Source organism: Carcharodon carcharias, chromosome 5 (assembly GCF_017639515.1).
Source record: "Carcharodon carcharias isolate sCarCar2 chromosome 5, sCarCar2.pri, whole genome shotgun sequence".
NCBI classification, from domain to species: Eukaryota; Metazoa; Chordata; class Chondrichthyes; order Lamniformes; family Lamnidae; genus Carcharodon; species Carcharodon carcharias.
The window spans coordinates 67,641,743-67,663,346 of record NC_054471.1 but is presented as its reverse complement, the minus strand read 5'-3'; the positions used below and the strand labels follow the sequence as shown (position 1 = coordinate 67,663,346).

General features: G+C 41.2%; 1 protein-coding gene across 1 annotated transcript in view; it reads left to right on the top strand.

Annotated features, from left to right (window-relative positions):
* mdn1 (midasin AAA ATPase 1) overlaps positions 1–21,604 on the top strand; it is a 223,102-nt gene that overhangs the window by 154,967 nt on the left and 46,531 nt on the right. The window contains exons 70-85 of the mRNA XM_041187861.1: positions 760–909; positions 1,847–1,956; positions 2,923–2,996; positions 3,772–3,952; positions 5,964–6,123; positions 7,520–7,666; positions 8,431–8,557; positions 9,877–9,982; positions 11,053–11,168; positions 11,401–11,892; positions 13,833–14,050; positions 14,169–14,300; positions 15,447–15,634; positions 16,547–16,708; positions 17,287–17,424; positions 18,750–18,888. Of these exons, the coding sequence (XP_041043795.1) occupies positions 760–909; positions 1,847–1,956; positions 2,923–2,996; positions 3,772–3,952; positions 5,964–6,123; positions 7,520–7,666; positions 8,431–8,557; positions 9,877–9,982; positions 11,053–11,168; positions 11,401–11,892; positions 13,833–14,050; positions 14,169–14,300; positions 15,447–15,634; positions 16,547–16,708; positions 17,287–17,424; positions 18,750–18,888 (2,640 nt within the window). The remainder of the gene's footprint in view (positions 1–759; positions 910–1,846; positions 1,957–2,922; positions 2,997–3,771; positions 3,953–5,963; positions 6,124–7,519; positions 7,667–8,430; positions 8,558–9,876; positions 9,983–11,052; positions 11,169–11,400; positions 11,893–13,832; positions 14,051–14,168; positions 14,301–15,446; positions 15,635–16,546; positions 16,709–17,286; positions 17,425–18,749; positions 18,889–21,604) is intronic.

The following is a 21,604-nucleotide window of genomic DNA, read 5'->3' as shown; positions in this document are numbered from 1 at the left end:
CCCCCACCTTAAACCAGCTTTTATTTCACCCCTCCTAATATTCACTCAGTTCTGTTGAAGGGTCATGAGGACTCAAAACATCAACTCTTTTCTGCTCCGCCGATGCTGCCAGACCTGCTGAGTTTTTCCAGGTAATTGTTTTTGTTTTGGATTTCCAGCATCCGTAGTTTTTTGTTTTTATCTCTCTGTTCCTTTATCACCTTTGCTCCACACACTACAATTCTCTCCACTTCCGTCTAGCCATATCCTTCGGTGCCTTCAGAAATTTTCTTGCAATCCTTCATGTCCATTATGCTTTTACCCCATCTGACAAAATTCCACTGTTTGGATGCCTCCTGACTGAATTGAATCTTGAATGGAAGTTTCTAGTAGAAAATTTACCTTTGAAATTGGTTCTTCTACAGATGCATTCACACACTGCTGTTTCATCTGGAAATAAGAGAATTCTTGCATTAGGGCCACAATGTGATAGGTGCTGAATGTTGAGTTTTTGGTGTGCTCACTGGACGCCAGAAGTCATGTAGATTGCACTGTCTTAAATTCCTCATCAGGAGACTACATTGGCCTTGCTCAACTTCCAAAATCTCTTATCACTGTAGTGGCCAAGCTGACATTGTTTTGTTCTTCCAGCACAATACATGTTGAGCAGACCTGTTGTGTATTTACAGCATTTTTTATTTCTGAAAATCTTCTGTTCAGTGTAATGCACAAAAAGGGTTGTGTTTTTTTTTAAACTTGTGCTTTTATTACTCTGGACAGAGATGGAAGAGCAGATGAAGCTGCCGGCAGTAATCAAAACACTGCAAGCTTTCATTGAAGGAGCTACCCTGGGAGAGTTTCATTTTCGCCTGTCAATGCTGCTAGCTTTTCATTGTCATGTTTTGACAGTGCCTGAACAGGAGGGAAAAGGTAATTATTTGTATATTTGTATAGAATTTCTTTGAAAATGTTTAAGTAACTGGGTCTTAATGTGTTTTTATTAATTAAAAGGCAACTTGGGGCTTTGCAGTGCAGGCAATAAATAATGTCTCCTGTTCAGAAAGTTATGGATTCAGTAACAACTTAGATTTGAATAGCATTGTTTTGTAACAAAATGCCCCAGGTTGCATTACATGGGATTGTGGAACACAAACTGGGAGGCTAGTTGAGAGAAGGGACTGGATGTCCAGATGGAGACAGCTCTTTTTAGGTTTTGGAGGTTGGGAGACTGAAGATTAGAGAGAATTTAAATGCTAAGGCACTTTTAGAACAGGTTGTGGAAAGAAAAGGGGATGGTTGGGGGAAATGCACAGCAGACCAGAGTTTTAAGAGCAGAGGATATTTTGGGATGTTGGACTGGAGTATATTACAGACAAATGGAACAAGACTGTGGAAGGATTTGAAGTTGATTAGGCTTTTAAAGTCCTTGTGCTTGGGGACAATAGTCACCAGAGGCCTGGGTGAAATATGTAGAATTTTGTGCAGGATTAAATATGAACAGTGGACTTCTGCATTAATTGTAGTTTATGTAAGGTGGAGAGAGTTAAAGGTATGGTTCAATGCTTTATTGATGGCAAGGGTGAAATATGTATGTACAAAGATCATATTCTGAAGGTTAAATTTAGTAATTTAAGCATTTGGGGTGTCTATTTCTTAAACATCCTAAACAGCTAAGTGTTTTTGGTGAAAGAGTGTAGAAAACGCACAGCAGAAACTCAAATGATAGATCATTTGATTTATAGGCTATTTGTGCAGCAGTGTTGGAGGTTGAGTGCAAATATGTCTGTTTCTTTAAGAATGTCTTAAGTCACAACAAAATAATGTGGAAAAAGTAAAGAATGTTAACCAGAAAATTATTCTATTGCAGATGTCATGTGCAGTTTACTCTGGAATTTATACAGCTACTACAAGCAATTTTCAGAGTGTGTTCAGGCTAAAATAACTGAACTCCGTCATCCGATAGAGAAAGAATTGAAGGTAACAGTGAGAGAGGGGTGGAAATAAAATGGTGTTCCCATGCGACTATTTCTTTAAGCTCTCATTTAAATTGGATGATTAGACAGTTTTCTGACTCTGACAGGTTGAGTGCAGTTGGAAGGTAATATACCTTGGATATCACGGTGCTGAGATTTGCTTTATTCCAGAAAGCAAGTTTGGATGTGTTAGCAAATAAGATGCATTGCTTTACACTTTTTCTTTTGGCGTATCTTACGTTTAATCCCTAAAATACTCATTTTAAAATCACCTGCAGAGATACTTTTGCTAGAGTCTTTAAATTAATAAACTCCTCCCAGACTTTTTAAAGTTGCTTGCCTTTGTCCAGCAGACCTAATACTGATGGCTGAGTGCTGTTAGTGACCAGTAGCCTGGCTACTAGGATCACCCAGCTGTGATTTGACCCCTGTGAACCTCTTCCTTCTCTGCCAACCCTTGAACCCAGTTGGAAGATGCATGAATTCTACCTGCATCTCCTTGCCAATGTGATCCAGAACATGAACTGAGTGGAGTTAACCTTGCACCGTATCTGCTCCTCCTTAGTGAGAAGACATTCTGTTTAAATTTTCTATATGCCTCTGTTGGGGTGCAGGGATATTTGGCCCAGTTTCCAAAATGATTCTTATTTTAAATATGAAGTTGACAAATTATGTCAATAAAAATTGATTCAATGCTTTGTTTAGTGGTGATGTCTTTTGGGGTGGGTTTGTTAATTTTAAACATCCCGTATATTTAATTTGCATTGCAGTAATTATAAACAGTGATTGTAATCAGTCTTTTGCACGCCTTTCAGAAGGCTCAGAAATACTGAAAGCCACTGATCACTTCTGAGATGGCCACCTTGTCTACCAACATGTGTAATTAAATACTTTCCTACTGGGTTTAAATGTATCGGACCGGTGGTTGAACTCAGAATTTCCCCACTAATTCAGTCATGTCTGCCTACAGGACTTCGTTAAGATTAGCCGATGGAATGATGCCAGTTTCTGGTCCATTAAACAGTCAGTGGAGAAAACACACAGGTAATGCAAAGAATCTCCTAGAACGAAAGCATCAGGTACTGATGAGTGGTTAAGAATTCAACAGAAATCAAACCAGTTCAGAGAAACCATTTGTGCATGCCAACATAAAAAAAACTTATCAAAAGTTGACCATTTAAAACAGCTTTGAATAAAAGCCTCCTGACTAAAGACAAGGTGGCAAACTGAAAATATAGTGAAAAATAGGCTGACTGCCTATAAAATAAGCTGTAGATGTATCCAATCACTTTTCTAGCATGGAAAAAACCCACGATGTGTGACAGCATTGAAATCTTTCGGGATTCAGTAAATATTCCTTCAACTATAGTTGTTTTGCTAGAGAGGAAGTTGTAGTCTACTAAGCTAATACAGTTCCAGTCTATTGTTGAAATGAGTATACCCCCTTGATACTTTTGCCTAATTATATAGACCAAGATAGATTTTTATACTTTCTCAAATTTGATGCTGCATCAATTGAAAGTAAGTGTGTTCCAAACTTTCTTTACCATTTTGTATGGAAAAAGGGCTTCTTGATTTCACTTCTAAGTGGCCTAGCTCTAATTTTACAATTATGTCCTCTGGAAAGTATCAAATCCCTTAATTTTAATTACCTAAATTTGAGGGAATACAAGCCAGATGTTTGCACCCTGTTCCCATAATATAACACTTAAACCTTGGTATTATGCTTCATCTCCATGTTCCAAGGTGAGGTTCAGTGCCCAAAACTAGATGCAAAACCTGACCATTATGCAATTTATTTTATAATGTGTATCCACAGAACGCTCTTTAAGTTTATGAAGAAGTTTGAAGCTGCACTCAACAATCCATGCTGTCCTGCATTAACAGAAATGGGAAGAGCTGGGAGCTTGGATAGTGTTGACCAACAGAAACAGACCAAGATGGAGAAGCTGAATTGTGTGCTTAGAAAGGTTTCTTCAGAAAAATGTCATGTAACACAGGTATGTAAATGCTTGTTGCAGTATTACTACCAATATGTGAATTTGCTGTACATTGATCAATAATTCAGTGAAAAGGAGCTATGGCATAGATATTTTAGCAAATTTAGTTTTTATTGAAACAGTGTGCTATTCAAGACATTGTAGCAACTGAGTTTGAGGTTTTCAGCTTTGATTTACAATAAATTAAACTTTCAATTTGAAATCTTTGGCTTTCTTAAACACAGGGCGGGGTTTTTTGTCCTGCGGGCGGGCCCAACCCGAACACAAGTGAAACAGTGCACAATGATGTCGGGTGAGCGTCCTGACGTCATCATGCACTCACGCGATGTTTCGGCCAGCGGGCATGCACAAGAGTCGGCGGTGCACCTGCTGACAATTAAGAGGCATATTAAGGCCCTTAAGCAATGAATTAATTTGTATTTTTCGCTGCCCGCTCCACTGTTTGGTTGGCAGGCGGGCGAGTAGGCCACGTGACCTTTGCATTTTTACGAAACCTCATCCACTGGTGGGATAAGGTTTCCAACGGTTACTACAAAAAATAAAACTTTTAACATTTTTTACATGTCTCTCTTCATGTGACTGATGACACATTTATATCATTTGTAAAATGTTTATTGTATTTAAAATTCTTCAGCTCTGTGCCTTCAGGGAGCTTTCAGTGCGCGCTTCCCCCCCCTCCCCTCCCCCCGCCGTGCATGTGCAGATTTCAGTGCTCCTCCTGCCCCAACCCTGGCAGCGCTGAGGCCTTTAGTGTGTCTTTCACGCTGTCTGGCTGTTAAATGGCCAGCCAGTGTGAAATCACGAGCGGCGTTACTGGGTCCGCCATGAGGGGAAAATCCAGCCCATAGAATTAAAAGCTTCGCACTTATTGATACTTGTATGGTCTACACCTTGTATTGCTTAATGTAAAATTTCAAATCTGTGTGCTCTTCTGTGAGGTTTTTCACTTGCTGCTTCCAATTGTTCCTTGGATCGTCTTAAAGGAACTGTAAATTCTTTGCCTCCCTGCAATGAGGGATGGGCAATAAATGCTGGCTTAGCCAGCGAAGCCCACATCCCGTGAGTGAATAAAAGTAAATAAATAATTGCTAACTGTACTCACTGGTCCAGCCCAAGCCTGTGGGTATACCCTACTGCCTCTTTATAGTCTTATCCTGGTTTGAAAGCTATGTGCCGCTTACTAAAATGCCATGAACTTTTGGTAGGTGAACACTTCATTATACATCTAAAAACATTATTCTGACCTCCCCTCACCAGACTGTTCGTTGCTAAGAGTGCACCCAAATATTTCAAATCTTGCTACTTGATAGCCTGTTGCTGACCAGTTTATTGCTAGCCCATTGTTTTAATGTTTCCCTCCCCTCCATGTTGAAGTGGAAGACCTCACACTGTGGAAGGAATTTTGGAAATGAGCATGTGTCCTGCTGCCTGCATCATTTTCTGAAACATTGTTAGCGACCTTCCAGTGGAATGTATTTTCTTGTGCCTCGATTCTTGATTAATTTCCTCCAGTCCAGTAATTTTCTATTTCCCTCCAAATAAATGTCTGCTTTTACCAGCTAGAAACTTGGATTAGCCTGAAAATGGGTGAGAATGCCGTAGATTAATTAGTCTTTCATTATGCAAAACTGTTGATTTTTTTTAAAGAAAATATTAATGTTTGCAGGTTTGTTGGTTTACTATGTTACATTAATGCTTAAAGTTTTAGATCCCTGAAGCTTTGACAATGTAAGTCGTTGTTAGAGTAATATCACTTTACTGTAACTTCACTGTTTTAACAGCTTTCACTGGTCTTGGTCAGAACCTCTGCTGTATTTTGAAATGCTCTTTGATGGCACTTATCAACCCAGCTATGATTGAGCCTAATTTTGAGAGCAGATATTGAAGCACAATAGCATTTTTTTCTTCTGGAGGCAGTGAGAAGAGTAACAGTCCAGTTCTTAATTCAGTCTATGTATTATTATAACCATAAATTTTCATGATTTCTGACCATAACCAAATTATATTGCAGGTCATTTTTCCTGACTTTGGCAAAGGTAGTGCCTCATTAGAAGGGAGTTCTCTTCAGAGCCGTCTACCAGCACTGAGTAAACGAATGAGGAAAATGTGCCTGAAACTTATGACAACAAATTCTCTTCCCAGTTTTGTGGAAAGTCTGGATCAATTTACAGGTATCAAAAGACATGAATTTAAGGATTCCTAGCTGATGCATTCAGTGAACAACAGCCCGCTATTGTCTGAATATAGTTCCAATGCAAACACTCGAGAGTAAAAATAAATGCGTTATTGAATTGCTGAAGCTTGCTTTCTATAGGAAGTTATTGAATATGATAAAAGACAGAAATGATAAGGCAGTAAATTGATCAGCGATTCCAAGTTGGAGATTGGGAGTGGGATTTTCCAGCCCCACTCACCACCAGCATCGTCCAGTCCTAAAAGTCAATGGACCGAATCTCCTGCGGCAGCTGCTACCAGGACAGGGCCATCAGATAAAATGTCCTTCGCTTTATTATGTGTTCTCTTTCCACTCCACTTTGGTGGAATCAGAATAATGGCGAATCTATAATTTAAAAAAAAAATAGATAAATATTTGAAAGGGGACAGATGATAAGCTCCTTAATAGAGCCAGCACAGACATGATAAGCTGAAGGACCACTACGCTGTTAATTTTGATAATTTCATGAATGTGCCAAATTCAAACATTTAATCTTTTTGATCCCTGACTTGAGATTATAGCCTTGAAATTTTTTGCAGGATTTTTATTGATGTGTACCATAAAGGGCGGGATTTCTGGCCCCGCCTGCTGCTAGGATCATCCATTCCCGCCGAAAGTCAACAGACTTCTGGCCGGGTCGCCAAATCCCCCACGGTAGGTCCCTCCGCTACAGGGCAGGAAGATCCCGGCCAATGTTCACAAACCAGCAGACTATTGTGGAAGTCTGAAATAAAAATAGAAACAGAAAATGTTGCCAGTGCTGAACAGGTCAGGCAGCATCAGGCCCAGAAACATTAATCCTACCTTTCTCTTTGCTGCCTCATCTGCGAAACATTTGAGTTTGTTTTTCCATACGCGTTTTCTAGGGTTCCTTGTATTCAGTTGTACTTGTTTATACCATAGCTTGTGTACACCTTTTTATTGTTGGCTACAGTAGTATGAAAGAGTAAACTGGGTGTTGGTAAACTAGTACCTTGTAGTTTTTGTCTGTTCATTCATGGGATGTGGGCTTTGCTGGCTGGGCCAGCATTTATTGCCCACTCCTAGTTGCCCTTGAGAAAGTGGTGGTGAGCTGCCTTCATGAACTGCTGCAGTCCATGCAGTGTAAGTATACATACAGTGATGTTAGGGCGGGAATTCAAGGATTTTGACCCAGAGACAATGAAGAAACGGTAAGTGACTTTGAGGGGAACTTCCAGGTAGTGGTGTTGAGGAACTCTAAAGAGTTGTTAACAATGGATATCTATCAGTGGTGGAATTAGGGAAATCCCAGGATGTCCCTATCATTAGCTACTGATGATCCTTTCAGTTAAAACCGGAAGAATCACGAGTTCTTGTCTTGATACTTGTAGGTGATGTCATCACTGCTGTACAGGATCTCCAGGCACTTGTAGTTGACCAAACGGCTGATAAGGACAAACAAAGGTCAGAAGTCAAACATATTCTGATGCAGAAGCAAAGGGCCTTGGCAGATCTCTTCAAACACCTCACTGAAATTGGTAAGTGCTAAGTATCGCATCAATTAAGCAAAGGCCTTGCATGGATTTTCCAACATTTCTGACTGTTTACCTGTCATTTCATGTTAGTTTCCTCTGGCCTGGAGCTGGAAATTTACAAGTACCTGCTGACTTCCCTTGCTATAAACTATGACATCAGGATTTATACTGCTGAAACTGTGACCTTAAGAGACAGAATGGTTAAAATACAGATTGTGTTAGACAATTTATACAGATGTCAGAATAATATTGCTTATAATATGAGGCAGAACTTCTGTTATTAAGACTTGCCTGAGTACTAGCACCAGGACCCACGAATTGTAATATGTCGTGCAGTAAATACATGGCGTATTTCATGGTTGGGTTGCAAAAGAAACTGGATTTGGTGTTGAATGGCATCAGTGTGACTTGAACCTTTTAAATTCAATCCACATTACCCTCTTGTAATTCTAGGTCTGCTGGTTTAAAGAGGTGAAGCCTGGTTTGTTCAAATAGTCCCCTAGTTTACAAAATGAGCTGGTCAAAAACAAAAATGTCCTCAGACTATTTACTAAAGTATCAAGTTGCTTATTACCATTGAGACCTTGTTTCGCTGACAGTTTGCTTCAGAAATGTCACTGTTGGAAAATCCTAGAGGGGCTGTGTAAGGAACATGAATTCAGATGGCTCAAGAGATACTCTGGAGTATCTATTCGGGAAACTATGCGGTAAACAGGCTTACGTTTTCTGAACAATGGTGCAGTATCCTACCTCTACTCTCTTTACAGGTCTGTCTTACCGCAAAGGACTAGCTTGGTCTAAAACAGAAGATCCTCAGAACATGCTTTGTCTGCACCCGCTTGATGTGAAGACAGCTGTAAATATGGTTGCTAACAGTGATGAGCTGGATAATATGTAAGCTGCTAATAGTTTCTGATGAAATGTAAAATGAGAATAATGTGATCTTCAAATTCGTTACGATAACAATTGTACATATCTTTTTAAAAAAAACAAATTATGAATACACCAAGGGAGGGATGGGAGGTGATGCGCACCAGTGTGCAGTGCTATGGATTGATAGGATGTAGGCTTAGTCCAGAGTTCCCAATATCTGTTCTGTTGCTGTGTGAAGTTGGAGTGGAAGCTTTCTGGCACTGTCTGAGAGTGGGTGATAGGAGAAATCAGGTTGTTCATGATGCTCTTAAATCTCATGGTGACTGGCTTAGTGAAACCCTGTGAGTGTCTCCCTTGACTGCAGACAATGGCATGGTTGGGGATTGCAGAAAGAGGAAAAGCGCTGCTTTGGGATGAAATTTTACAAAATATTAGACAGGAAAATCTCCTAGTTTTGGGGCTATATGATTTTTTTTTCTTGGTTTTTGATTCTGAAGTATAATTGTTTGTATATATGTACCTTGACCCTCCTTTCTGATATCCCATCTGCTACAAATTTCAACTCGTTCAAAACCATGCCATCGACATCCTTCCCAGTTCTAAATCTGACTTGTCCAGCAGCAGTGTCTTCATTTGACTCTCACGGACTCCTTGTCCTTTCGTACATTGAAGTAAAATTTTTGTTCTCAATCTTTATCTCCAGAACATTGCATCTACCTTCTACCATCTGATTCTGGCCTTTTTTTTCACATTCCTTGGCTCACTCTGTCCCCATCTAATGCCATCATTGGTGGAATATTTTTGTGAGGCAAATTTAATCGAGGGTGTACTTTTCTGAATTCTTCAATAGCTCTTTTCGGCTGGCACAAATGCAATGGGCCGAATGGCTTCCTTCTGTGCTGTAAATATCTGATTTTATAAGAAGTAAGTTTGTTTAAAAAAAAAACAAATGGGTGTAGCTCTCTCAAACTTAGATTGCTGATTTTTCCTCATGGAAATTGTTCTAGCATTGTTTAATTTTAATGGTGCTTATTTTGCTACTGAGGGTGAAAATGTACAAAATTAAAAATTGATGTTTACTCCTGTGAGTTGCTCCTGTGAGTTTCTCATGGCAAGTAAGAAAGTTATTAAACAGGAGGAATTGTCATTCTCCACAGCTATTGAATAGATGGCACAGGTAACATCTGTACGAGTAGTGCTAGAAAGTTGTTCAATTTTAACATTTGAGGTAATTAACTCTTGGACTAATGAAAACAAGGAGTAACTTTCATCAAAAGGATTGTGTTCTTTGCAGTGCTGCTGTTTGACCTATCTAGAATTGATGTTTGTTAATGTTGCAGGCTGCTTGCTGAAGTTTCTGCTGCATGGGAGGGCTGCCACAAGTTTTTCTACCAATCTCTTGCACGTCGTGCTGCCCTCCAGGCAGCGATGCACACTCCTGCAAAGGTAATGATGGTAACAGTGGCTCTTTGAATGTCAGTAGGCAGAATCTCATTGTCTTTGGCTCCAGTCATTTCTATCCTTTGTATGGTTGAAGGGGGTGGGTGCAGAAACATCCAGTGATTAGTTTGTCATCCTAATGCCTGGTTAGATAGACCCACATTAGTAAAGTGTCAAATAAGAAGTATTACCAGAAGGCTGAGGAGCTTATTGGTCCAATTTGCTAAATAACAAACAATAATACGTGTGTGTGCGTGTGTGTGTGTGCGTGTGTGTGTGTGCGTGTGTGTGTGTGCGTGTGTGTGTGTTCATGTGTGTGTGTGTGTGTGCGTGTGTGTGTGTGCGTGTGTGTGTGTGCGTGTGTGTGTGTGCGTGTGTGTGTGTGCGTGTGTGTGTGTGCGTGTGTGTGTGTGCGTGTGTGTGTGCGTGTGTGTGTGCGCGTGTGTGTGTGCGTGTGTGTGTGTGCGTGTGTGTGTGCGTGTGTGTGTGTGCGTGTGTGTGTGCGTGTGTGTGCGTGTGTGTGCGTGCGTGCGTGTGTGTGCGTGCGTGTGTGTGTGTGTGCGTGTGTGTGTGTGTGCGTGTGTGCGTGTGTGTGTGCGTGTGTGCGTGTGTGTGTGTGTGTGTGCGTGTGTGTGTGTGTGTGTGTGTGTATACGTGTGTGTGTGTGTGTGTGTGTGTGTGTGTTTTTTGTGCTTTGGGTCAAAGTATATAGGCCAAATGATCCAATGTTTAAAGTTTTGGGAGTGGGTTTCAAGAAGATTGTGTATCAAATACTGAATAGCAGAATCTAGGCATTTAATTATTGCCCATAAACAGGATCTAACTTGGATGAAAAAACTGAGTTGGTGACTTGAATAAATTGCCACCTCAACAAGTAGTCACTGGTATTGGGTTAATATATCCAGGTTAGAAAAGTATTGAAATGATTAGGTTCACCTGGACAATGGAGAAAGCTTAATGATTTAGTTTTATTCCTTAGTACATTCATCAATTTGTTTGCTGTTCTTTGTCAAGAGATTTCCCTATTTGTGAAATTTCCACCTTCTGTTTTAATGACATTTGTTTGGCTTTTGTAGGAACTTAGCCTGGGTAATGTTGAACGTTGTCGAGGGTTTACAGCTCACCTGCTGAAGCTACTTATCGAACAAAGGCAGTGCCTAACTGGGTTAACTGAGCAGTGGGTCAGCTTAAGGTACATTGTGACTTCACATTTTAAAATGTTTTAATGATGTAACTTATGTCCAATAAAAATATAATCTACCAATTGTGTTTTTTTTATGCAGCCCCAGATATAACTTCACTGGGGAAGAAAGTTATTTATTCACTAAAAATTGCATTGATTGTCATAACATTTGCCTACTCTTTTTTAAACGTCTAACTGAATGATTAAATCCCTTTTTTGTTCTGTTTATCTATCTATTTAGACATCTGATTAAAAGTCTAGAAGAGATTCAGAAAAGGCTGGCAGGTTTCAAGGAGCACGATGTGGCTCTTCCACCTCAAGATGGCGTCAAACTTTGGATGGCCCAACTGCGCACTTTGTCTATGAAGTTTATAATGGCCTTGGAGCAACTTTTGTGGTTCTTGCAGTGTTGTCCAAGAGACAAACCATCTGAAACCAATGAGGTGCAGGACAAAACCATCAATACTGAGCAGATGGGTAGCAGCAAAGAGAGCTTGAGAAATGCAGAAATGGCAGCAACATCTTTGCCTGAGGATTTTGTCCTGCCACATTTGAGGTTCCCCACACCATTGGTTGAAGATTACTTGCCCAGCGCTTGTAAAATGCGGCAAGGAGACCCTGTGTGGCAACAAGTGACTCAACAGGTTGTAAACATGTTGAAGGAGGTCAAGGCAGTGAAGGCCGATGTAGATAAAATGAGTCACCAAACCAGCAAAACCTTGCTATATTCATGGTAAGTATTTTCACTTTAAAAAATGTCATTGATAACACTACTTTAGGTGCTCAATATACAGTCGGCTTTGGCTCAGTTGGTAACACTCTTATCTCTGCGTGAGAACATTTTGGGTTCAAGTCCCAATCCAGGGACTTGAGCACCAGAGTCAAGGTTGACACTGCAGTGCAGTACTGCTGCACTGTCAAAGGTGTCTTTTGGATGAGATGTTAAACCGAGGCCCCATCTGCCCCCTCAGGTAGGTGCAAAAAATTCCTTGGCACTATTTAGAAGAATAACAAGGGAGTTATCCCAATGTCCTGGCCAATATTTATTGCTCAATCAGCATCAGAAAATGTATTAAGTGGCCTTGATTAGATTGCATTTTGCTGTGAGCAAATTGGCTGCTACATTTTCTACAGTACAACAATGACCACCCTTCAAAAGTATTTCATTGGCTGTAAAACACTTTGGAACATCTGATATCAAAATGCAAGTCTTTCTTCTGCCCTTTTTTTTTGCCTTTCACATGCGCTCTCTATCGTCCATTCCTAATTGCCCTTTAATATGGTGGGGAGCTGTTTTCTTGATCACTACAGTCCATGTGGCTATAGATACCTCCCCAGTACTGTTAGGGAAAGAGTACCAGGGTCTTGATCCAGTGGATGAATGGCAGTATAGTTCCAAATGAGGGTAACATGACTTGGAGAACTTACAGGTCATGGTATTTCTAAGTGTTTGATTCACCACTTCTGGGCAGTAGCAAATTGCGACAGTGCATCTTGTAGATGATGCACACTGCAGCCACAGTGTGCCAGTGATGGAGGGAGTGAATGTTTAATGTGGTGGACGGGGTGTGCCAAACTGGTTGTTTTGTCTCAAATGGTGTTGTACTGTTTACGTATTGTTGGAGCTGCACACATCGAGGAAATGGAAGGTATTCCATCATACCCCTGACTTGTGACTTTGTAGATGGTGGACAGGTTTTGGGGAGTCAGGAGCTGAGTTTCCTGCTGCAGAATTCCTAACTCTGACCTGCTCTTGTAGCCACAATATTTATATGGCTGATCCAGTTCAGTTTTTGGTCAATGATAACCCCCCAGGATGTTGATAGTGGGGCATTCAGCGATGGTAATGCCACTGAATGTCAAGCAAAGATAGTTGCGTTCTCTCATTTGAGATGGTCAGTGTGTCTGGCATGAATGTTACTTGCCACTTATCAGCCCAAGCCTCAATATCGTTTGGGTTTTGTTGTAAGTGGGAATGGACTCCTTCTATATCTGAGGAATTGCAAACGGAGCTGAACACCATGCAATCATTAGTGAACAACAACCCCACTTCTGACCTTTATGATCGAGGGAAGGTGATTGGTGAGGTAGCTGAAGATGGTTGCACCCAGGGTATTGCCCTGAAGAACCCTTCCTTACAATAATATCCTGTGCCTGAGATGATTGACATTTATGTTCCTAAAGCTAAGCTATTCCATTTGGGACAGGTGCCAAGTAGGAACCAAGATGTTCTCCATAGTGGGCCAGGGAAATATGAATAGGTTTGGATGCTTCTCCTGCTATATCCGTCTGTTGAGGGAGAAATTGTCCAAGTGGCCTCACTCGGAGTCAGTAGATGGTGATGAGGAACAGGGGCCCATTATCCTCCCTATGATTAGCTATTGAACCCAGGCATAACTAATATGTATGGCCCCGTTGCTCATTGGATAATCGCATTGAACTGTTATGGAAGCAATGTTTTATTTTTAACTTAAGTTAAAAGGCCTTGGTTTCAGAGTGCTATTCCTGACCTCAGGACATCCCAAAGCGTTTAATAGTCAATTAAATAATTCCGAAGTGAAGTCCCTATTCTAATATAGGCAAGAGAAACTTGTGCAATGATGTAGAGTTTCTGGTTCAGTTAGCCATTTTTCTGATAAAATCATAATGTGATTCTCTCTTTTGTTTTGTCAGGGCGTGTTTTGAGACCTGTTCAACAGGGATTGGTTGTCTGAGTAGGACGATGGTTCAATTGCAAGATGTACAGGCTATGTTTGCTGCTCCTGCCTCTGGTAATGCATCGTACTGCCCAGCACTGTTCAGGAGCTTGGAATATATTAAGGAGGAAGTCAGTTGTGCAATGGATGAATTTACAACATGGGAGAAAGAACTATTGAATCTGACATTTGATGGTAAGAATGAAATGTGTGCAAGTAGAACACCTTTTCAATTCTAATTTACAGGAAGAAAATCAGCCATGCAAATCATTGTGAATTAACTTTTGCTATTTTTGTGTTCCTTGAACACTAGATTCCAACGTGAGTTCATTAGTGGACTTCTCCCTGCAAGTGGAGCCAGCAATTAATACAGTACTTTGTGCTGTGCAGGCTGTAGTAAAGAGGCAGAAAGAGGAGAATGGAAAGGAACAAGAGAAAATCACTGGTAAGCGTTCGTGTTCTTTGTTCGTTGGCAACTGCCTCTTCAGTATTTCCTTTAATAAAAAGGTCATGATTTTACAGTGGGGAAGTTGGTAATAGAGGGAGGGAAACATAGGAGTGAATGCCTTTAGACTTGGACAGAGATATTGTAATTTACGGGATGCTCGGTAAAATCCCTCCCTAACAGCACTGTGGGTGTACCTACACCAGATAGACTACCGTGGTTCAAGAAGGCAGCTCATCACCCAAGGCATAAGGGATGGGCAATAAGTGCTGGTCTTGTCAATGATGCTCAAATCTTAGGGATGAATTTTTTAAAAATTATTCCTACTACCACCACCACCACCACAGAGACCTGCCACCTTTTAAGTCTCCTTGCAACAGGAGGCTAATCTGACACCTGCTATACTGGTGTGTTCAAAAGAGAAACTGGAAATTGCTATTTTCAGCGTCCCAACGTCACCGCGCGTCATTTAGATTTTCAGTTCAGTGGGTGTGCAGCTGACTCGGCTGCACAACCGCCTAAATATCAAAGGCCTATTAAGGCCTGTTAGAAACTAATCAAACTAGTTAAATGAGCCGCCCATCCAACCTTAAGGTTGGCGGGCAAGTGAAGAGCCCAGGCGGCCTTTGCATTTTTAATGAAACCTCATCCACAGCTGGGATGGGGTTTCATGAAGTTTTTATAAATTAAACAAAGTTTTCCATTAATGTTCCTTGACAAAATTCCCAGCTCATGTGACACTGTCACATGAGGGGACATGTCTTATAATATTTTCTTTTCTGTATTTTAATTTGCGTGCATGCATGAAAGAACGCAGGTCCCGACTCAGGGAATTCCCCCCACCCCGCCTGCGCAGGGAGCACTCATCCGGGCGAGCTTCACGCTGGGCGGGCCAAATGTAAAATGGCACGCACCCGATTGGGGGCGCCGATTGGGTTTGTGCTCGCTCCCGCCCGCGCGTACCTCCCCCCCAAGAATTATCACTAACAACTGAGCCCATATCGCACTGTCTTATTTTGAAATTTTATGTCTAGGGTTTAAGAGCAATTTTTGTGGCATATTTACTAAAAATAGATGGAGTAATCTATTGTTAGATACCGGAAAGTAGCCACTGCATATTAATACTTATGTCTTAATCAATTGCAGGAAATGAAGGTAATGAGAATAAGGAGGTGGTGCACAAAGTTCAGTCTGGATACCTAAGTAAATGTTTGGGGCAGCAATTAGCAAGCGACATTACTTCTTTAAGTCTGCAGAAAGTTATTGCTGCTGTTTCTGACCTTCTGGAAAAACTAATTGACTATCGCCAGGAGTGCACACTTGAACAGTACCAGGTTTGTTATGTGTTAAAATGTCCCTTTTTATATAAATATATATAGGTACTGAGATTAAATGTAAGATTATGCTTTTAATCATATTAAAACTTCAGATGTAATCAGGTTTGTGCTGCGCACATTTTTATTAGAGGGGGAAGCCTATTGCTGTATTTATATATTTTTTTTAATTGGTTTATTTATCTCTGCAGACGGATGTGGGATCCCTAAGGTTGAATCATGTACATGCCTGGCTGATGTAATCCGATTAACCCTCTTCAAGAGCACTTGACTAGTATTTCGTTTTGCAAAAAGATCTTACGTGGGGAAGTGTTGAAAACCTACTGTTTATTGCAGTTATGTTTTCAAAGAGAGCAACTCTCTTGTGCCAATTAATTGAAATATTGCTGCAGTTTGGCATGTCAACACTGTTCCTTCCTGGCTTTCCTTAGGATAAATATAGGATCCTGAATCTACCTTACTTAAAATAACTCCAGTAGATAGTAGAATGTTAGTAGAATCCACTTTAGATTGAAACTTGATCTTAGTCTGTTATCCTCAACAGAATTTTGAAAATCCCAAGCAGTAAGCAAATGGTTTTGTTTTGGTTAGTGAGCTGTGCCAAGTAGCTTGGTGCTGACGATTGCTGAAGCACCTTTCTTCGCAGTATTAGTGAGAGGTTAGGCATCCTGACCTGACACAAGCTTCCACTGTGCTCAAATTGGCCAACATGATGGCGAGCTAGGAGCTCTGAATTTTGTTCTTGCCTTGGTCAACTTATAAATTTGCAGAGATATGATGGCTTGTACTGAATTTGTTTTCAAATTGCAGTATGATGTATGTAATTTTAGCAAAGGACTGCTGCTGTTTGTGCCAGAAAGAAATTGATGTGTGGGAATTCCAGTCTAAGTGTTTGTTCTTTGTCTTCCTTAGTTGTTCAATCAAAGCTGCCGCAGCGTTGTGCGACTCCTTCCTATGCTGACTACCTACTCTGAGCTGGTTCTATACTACCTAACGATTTCTATGGCCACTCACAGGAGCAGTGGAAAATTGCTGTCTGTTTTAGCTCATTTATTCACAGACCTTGCTGTGCAGGTATGGTTAAGCATTAACCTTTCTTGTACTATTATTAAATGGGTATAGATTTTTGAATTATTAAGTTTAAATTCCTTTGATTATAAAACATCAAGTACTAAATTTTCCATAACAGTTTTATGGCCTTATTTTCTCCTTCCTTTCACTTCCAAATCTCATCCTGCCAGGCTACCCCCACCAAAAAAACCTTACATCTCTGGTGTGTTCCTTTGTCAGTCAATGGGAAAAATAAATATCTTTGGAAGCTGATTATCTGAAGGTGGAGGTTTGACTATAAAATTCTTCCAGGTTTTATTACTTTATTTAAAAAAAACTTGTATATTTTTGAAGTTTTTAATTTTGTTTCACTTTGTTATAAGTGATCCCCTGAGTACAATGACTTGAAATATATTTTGGTATTGTACAACACAGGACTTGTGCTTTTATTACAAAATTGGGATTGTTATCAACAAAAGTCATTAACCTTTGCAGTGATTTTATAGTGTGGGTGGGAAAGAGACCAAGACTGAACTTTGTTTTTAATCAATGCTTTAAAAATCACGGTGAGGAAATAATATAGAGTGATATTTCTTGAGTAGGGATTCTGCCTTCCCAAAGAGTTCATGGAGGATGCAGCGGGAGAAGGTTCAACCCAATTCCATGATAATGAGAGTGGAGGAATTGGAGAGGGTGAAGGCATGAAGGATGTCAGTGACAAGATAGAAAATGAAGAGCAGGTATGTTTTTTCAGCATCTCAATCACGCAGTATTGTTTCACATTAAGGTTTCAAAAGAACCCAGTCCTTTCACCTCAGCAATGTAGGGCTTGGAGGGATGATTTAAGAATTGAAGAAATATTGCTGTAATGGGAAAGATGGGCACTGGGTGTCCTATCCTTTTCCTTTCCAACACCTTGAACCTGTTGCTTCTGCTGCTCTCAAGGGGACTTTCAACAGTCAATGCTTTTTTTAAAACTGTGCCTTTTACTTAAAATTCAAGTTGAGCTTTTGCACTTGTATAGTCAAATGAGCTGCACAATAAGCTGTAGCATGCTATGAATTAAACATCTACATTCTGTACTGTCACTCAATCAGCTTGAACCACCATATGATGTCTTCTATTCAGTGATTTATTGCACCTTTTCCGTTGAGACTTCCTATGAGCTGAATCCATGTATTATTGTTTTGAAAAGGTCAATGAGAGATCCCCATGGTTCATTTGGAATAAGCTGTGTATAATCCAGCCATTTAGATCAGAAAGCCCTAGGTTTAATTTCTAACCTCAACTTATTTCCAATGTAGTCAATGCAAACTAAGTGTTTGAGGGCTAGGAAGGTTTAAAAAAAAAAACAGCCTGTTGTTACACTCATGATTTGCTATCCAGTGAACCCCTGCTAGGAAGTCCTGACTGGGGCTGTTGGCTAAGGACTAGATTGAGCTTGACTGTGATTCTGCATCTTTAAAAAGCTGGCTAACATTCAAAGCACCTGTGTGCTAGTATAGACCACACTCTGCTGGTGAATCTGTATCCCAACTGAAGTGCATGCCTTTGGGAGGCTTGTGAATCTGTATCCCAACTGAAGTACATGCCTTTGGGAGGCTTGATGTAAGAATTACACTACATCAATAAGCAGTTCCACTTTAACTTATATGAAGCTATTTAATGAGATTAAGGAGTTATTTTCATCTTGGAAATTATTTGAGGGACAAAGTTGGTGCTAGTTTGGTGCTTCATCAGTGAAAACACTAAAGGTGAAAGTGAGAGAAAAGGGTTCAAGAATTGGCGATCACAGTAATAGCAAAATTGCAGTACTATGGGTCCTTATGGCTCCCTTTCCAACTCCTTCCCATCAGTTTCCTCATCCTGTTGAAGTAGCAGCCAGTCATGCATTGTATTTTATTTCCCCCTCGCTTTTGTTATTTCTCTTCACTTTTTCCTTTCCTTAATTCTCTTGACCCGCAAGCCCCAACTTTTTTTATTTTATGTATTTAGAATATCGCATTGAGCTAAGTAATTAGATCATATTTTTCAGCAAAACTCTTGTATTCCTCCTTCTCTTCAGGTGGAAGATACTTTCTGCAAAGACCAAAAAAGGAAAGAAGATGTGGAGGATATGGCAGATGTTAAAGAGGAAGAGAATGCGATAGAAATGTCTGAGGACTTCCAGGGAAAACTGCATGATGGAGACAGCAAAGAACCGGGTCAGTGGCTGAGTGACAATTTGAGATGTGCTTTCTTGTGTACTGTTTCATTGGAAAATTTAATGGAAAAGCAAAACACTGCAGATGCACTGAAATTAAAACAGAAAATGCTAGAAATGCTCAGCAGGTCTGGCAGCATCTGTGGAGAAAGGCCAAGATTAAAAGTTTTAGATCAGCGATGTTTTTGCAGAACACTTCCATCATTTTCTGTTTTTAAATGTAATGGAAGTCTTGGTGAAAGCACATTTTACTACTTTCAAATAGTGACGCCTCTGCACCACAGCATTAATACCATTTGAAGTGAGCTAGAACGACGAAGCTGCAGCTGTAGTAAAATGGCTGGCGTTTACAGCAGAGAGTATCTCATTCACTTTTATGAAACTAACTTGGAAGGAGACAGTAAAGCTCAAATGTGCAAAGTCTTCGGAACCAAACATTTGGGGTCTTAGTTTGGCATTCTGAGAACCTAAGTTATTTTGTAGCCTTGCAGTACATTCCCAGTTCTTGTGTGAAGTTTGACACCACTGTGAATACCAAGTGGCTTCGTGGAATATATTAGGTAATGGATGCTTCTGGAAACTGGTAGATTTATAATTTATAGCATCATAACTATTTCCATTTATAAATTGACTCTTGATCCAGATTTTCTGTCCACTGCGGATGATATCGATCGTAAACACAAGGTGGTTGATAGAATTATACTGTTGGCAGTTGGCAACTGTTGATTGCCAATTGAAGGAGAAATCTAATCAAAAGTGGCTCTAAACTGGAGATCTGGGAGAATGTCTTTGTTGTGTAAATCACAGTGTGGACATCAGCTATAATCTTATATCTAAACCTTTGAAACTCTGGCCAAAATTTTACCTTTGCCATGTGGGCTTGTGGCAGGCCTGGCGCTTTGTGAAATGGGGCGTGATGACGTCAGGCAGGCTTCCCGGCATCATTGCACCAAGTCACAATATTTCGGTCGGTGGCACACGCAAAAATCAAAAGTGCGCCTGCTGACAATTAAAGGGAAAGTTAAGGTCATTAAAGCCCCAATTCACTGCGATTTTGTGTGGCCTGTGCGCTTTTATGCTCACGCATGTGCCAGTCTGCCAGGCAGCCTTCACGTTTTTCATTCATTCTATATCCAGGACGAGATAAAAGGAGCACAGGATGTTGGAGAGGTGAAGAGTTAGGAGTTTTGTTTTGAATTGGTAGTTGGTGCATTATAGACCTTTTTGAATATTTTGGTTCACTTGGATAATTCTAGGAGAGTTAAACGTGCAGAGGCTTTCTGCAAAAAGACCCCTTCAGTGCTGAAACCTGTGCAACCATCTAGTCAGACATGGGGATTGTGTACTCGGCTGGAGGGAACTCCTCCAGAAGAGAATTGAGAGGGCCAGAAGTGAGAGGAGGCCAGTTGCTCACAGGCACCTTCCCAGACTCTGCCCTCAGGACCGAGGTATAGCCAGAAGGGGTGGCAGGCCAGCAGGCTTTGCAAGTGAGAAAGATCAGGAGAAGGCGCCAATACCCAACAAGGTAGTACGCAGGCAGCAATCATGCTACCTGGGCGTCACACGAGGTTCAGTGCCGAAGAAGGCTCCGCCTCTCCAGGGAAACCATCACCTCTATCTGTGACATGATCGGCCCCAAGATAGCCTCAAACTGTGTAGGTGGTCACCCTATGCCAGTGGCTCTGAAGGTGACAGTGGCCCTGAACATTTATGCCTCAGGATCGTTCCAAGGGTCAGTGGGAGATCTCTGCGGAGTCTTGCAATCCGCTGCCCACAGCTGCATCAAGTTGGCCATAGTTGTATTATCTAGAAGGGTCAACATCTTAACTCAATTCAGGACTGACGAGGCCAGGCAGAGCGAGCCAGGGGATTTGCTGCAATTGGAGGATTTCTGAGAATTCAGGGAGCTATTGACTGCACGCATATGCCCAACAAGGCACCAGCTGGGTGAGCTGGTCCTTTTGTGTTTAGAAAGGGCTTTACAGTCTAAAGGTGCAGATTGTGTAACTGCAACGGGTGAGATACTGCAGGTTTGTGCCAGGCATCCAGGAAGCTGCCATGATGCCTACATCCTGCATCACTGCCAGGTGCCAAAGCTGTTCATAACCCCAGCACGGTTGGATGACTGGCTACTGGGGCATAGAGGCCATTCGCCAGAAAGCTGGCTGTTGACACCACTAAGACACCTAAGGACTCCTGCTGAGGATAGCTACAACTTCAGTCATGCCTCCAGAAGGGCAATAATGAGAGGACAATAGGCCACTTCAGATGAGGTTTCATTGTCTGGACTGCTCAGGGGAATCACTGCAATACCTTCTGGAATATGCCTCCCTTCTTGTAATAGTTCACTGTGCCCTGCACAACCTGGCTCTCTAGTTGGGGTAGGAAGAAGACAGCGATGGTGTTCCAGAGGCTGCAGATGACAAATCCAGTGCTGATTCAGAGGAGGAGCCTGATCAGCTGCAGGCAGGGAGCAAGATGTAGCATTGAACATGCTTATGGGAGGCCCTTGATTCAGAGAACTTTCAATTAGGACTCCAAAGCCAGGGATCCAAATGATCACAACGAGACTGCCACCTTATTGCTCTATGCTGATGAGGCTCTCCTGTCACCTTCCACTCGTGTCCCTCCCTCTGAAATAAACTTTGCAGCCCAGTCTGTGTGTTGCACACGATTCCCAGGCCTCCTCCCTAACAACTTGGTGAAGCACAGTAAGG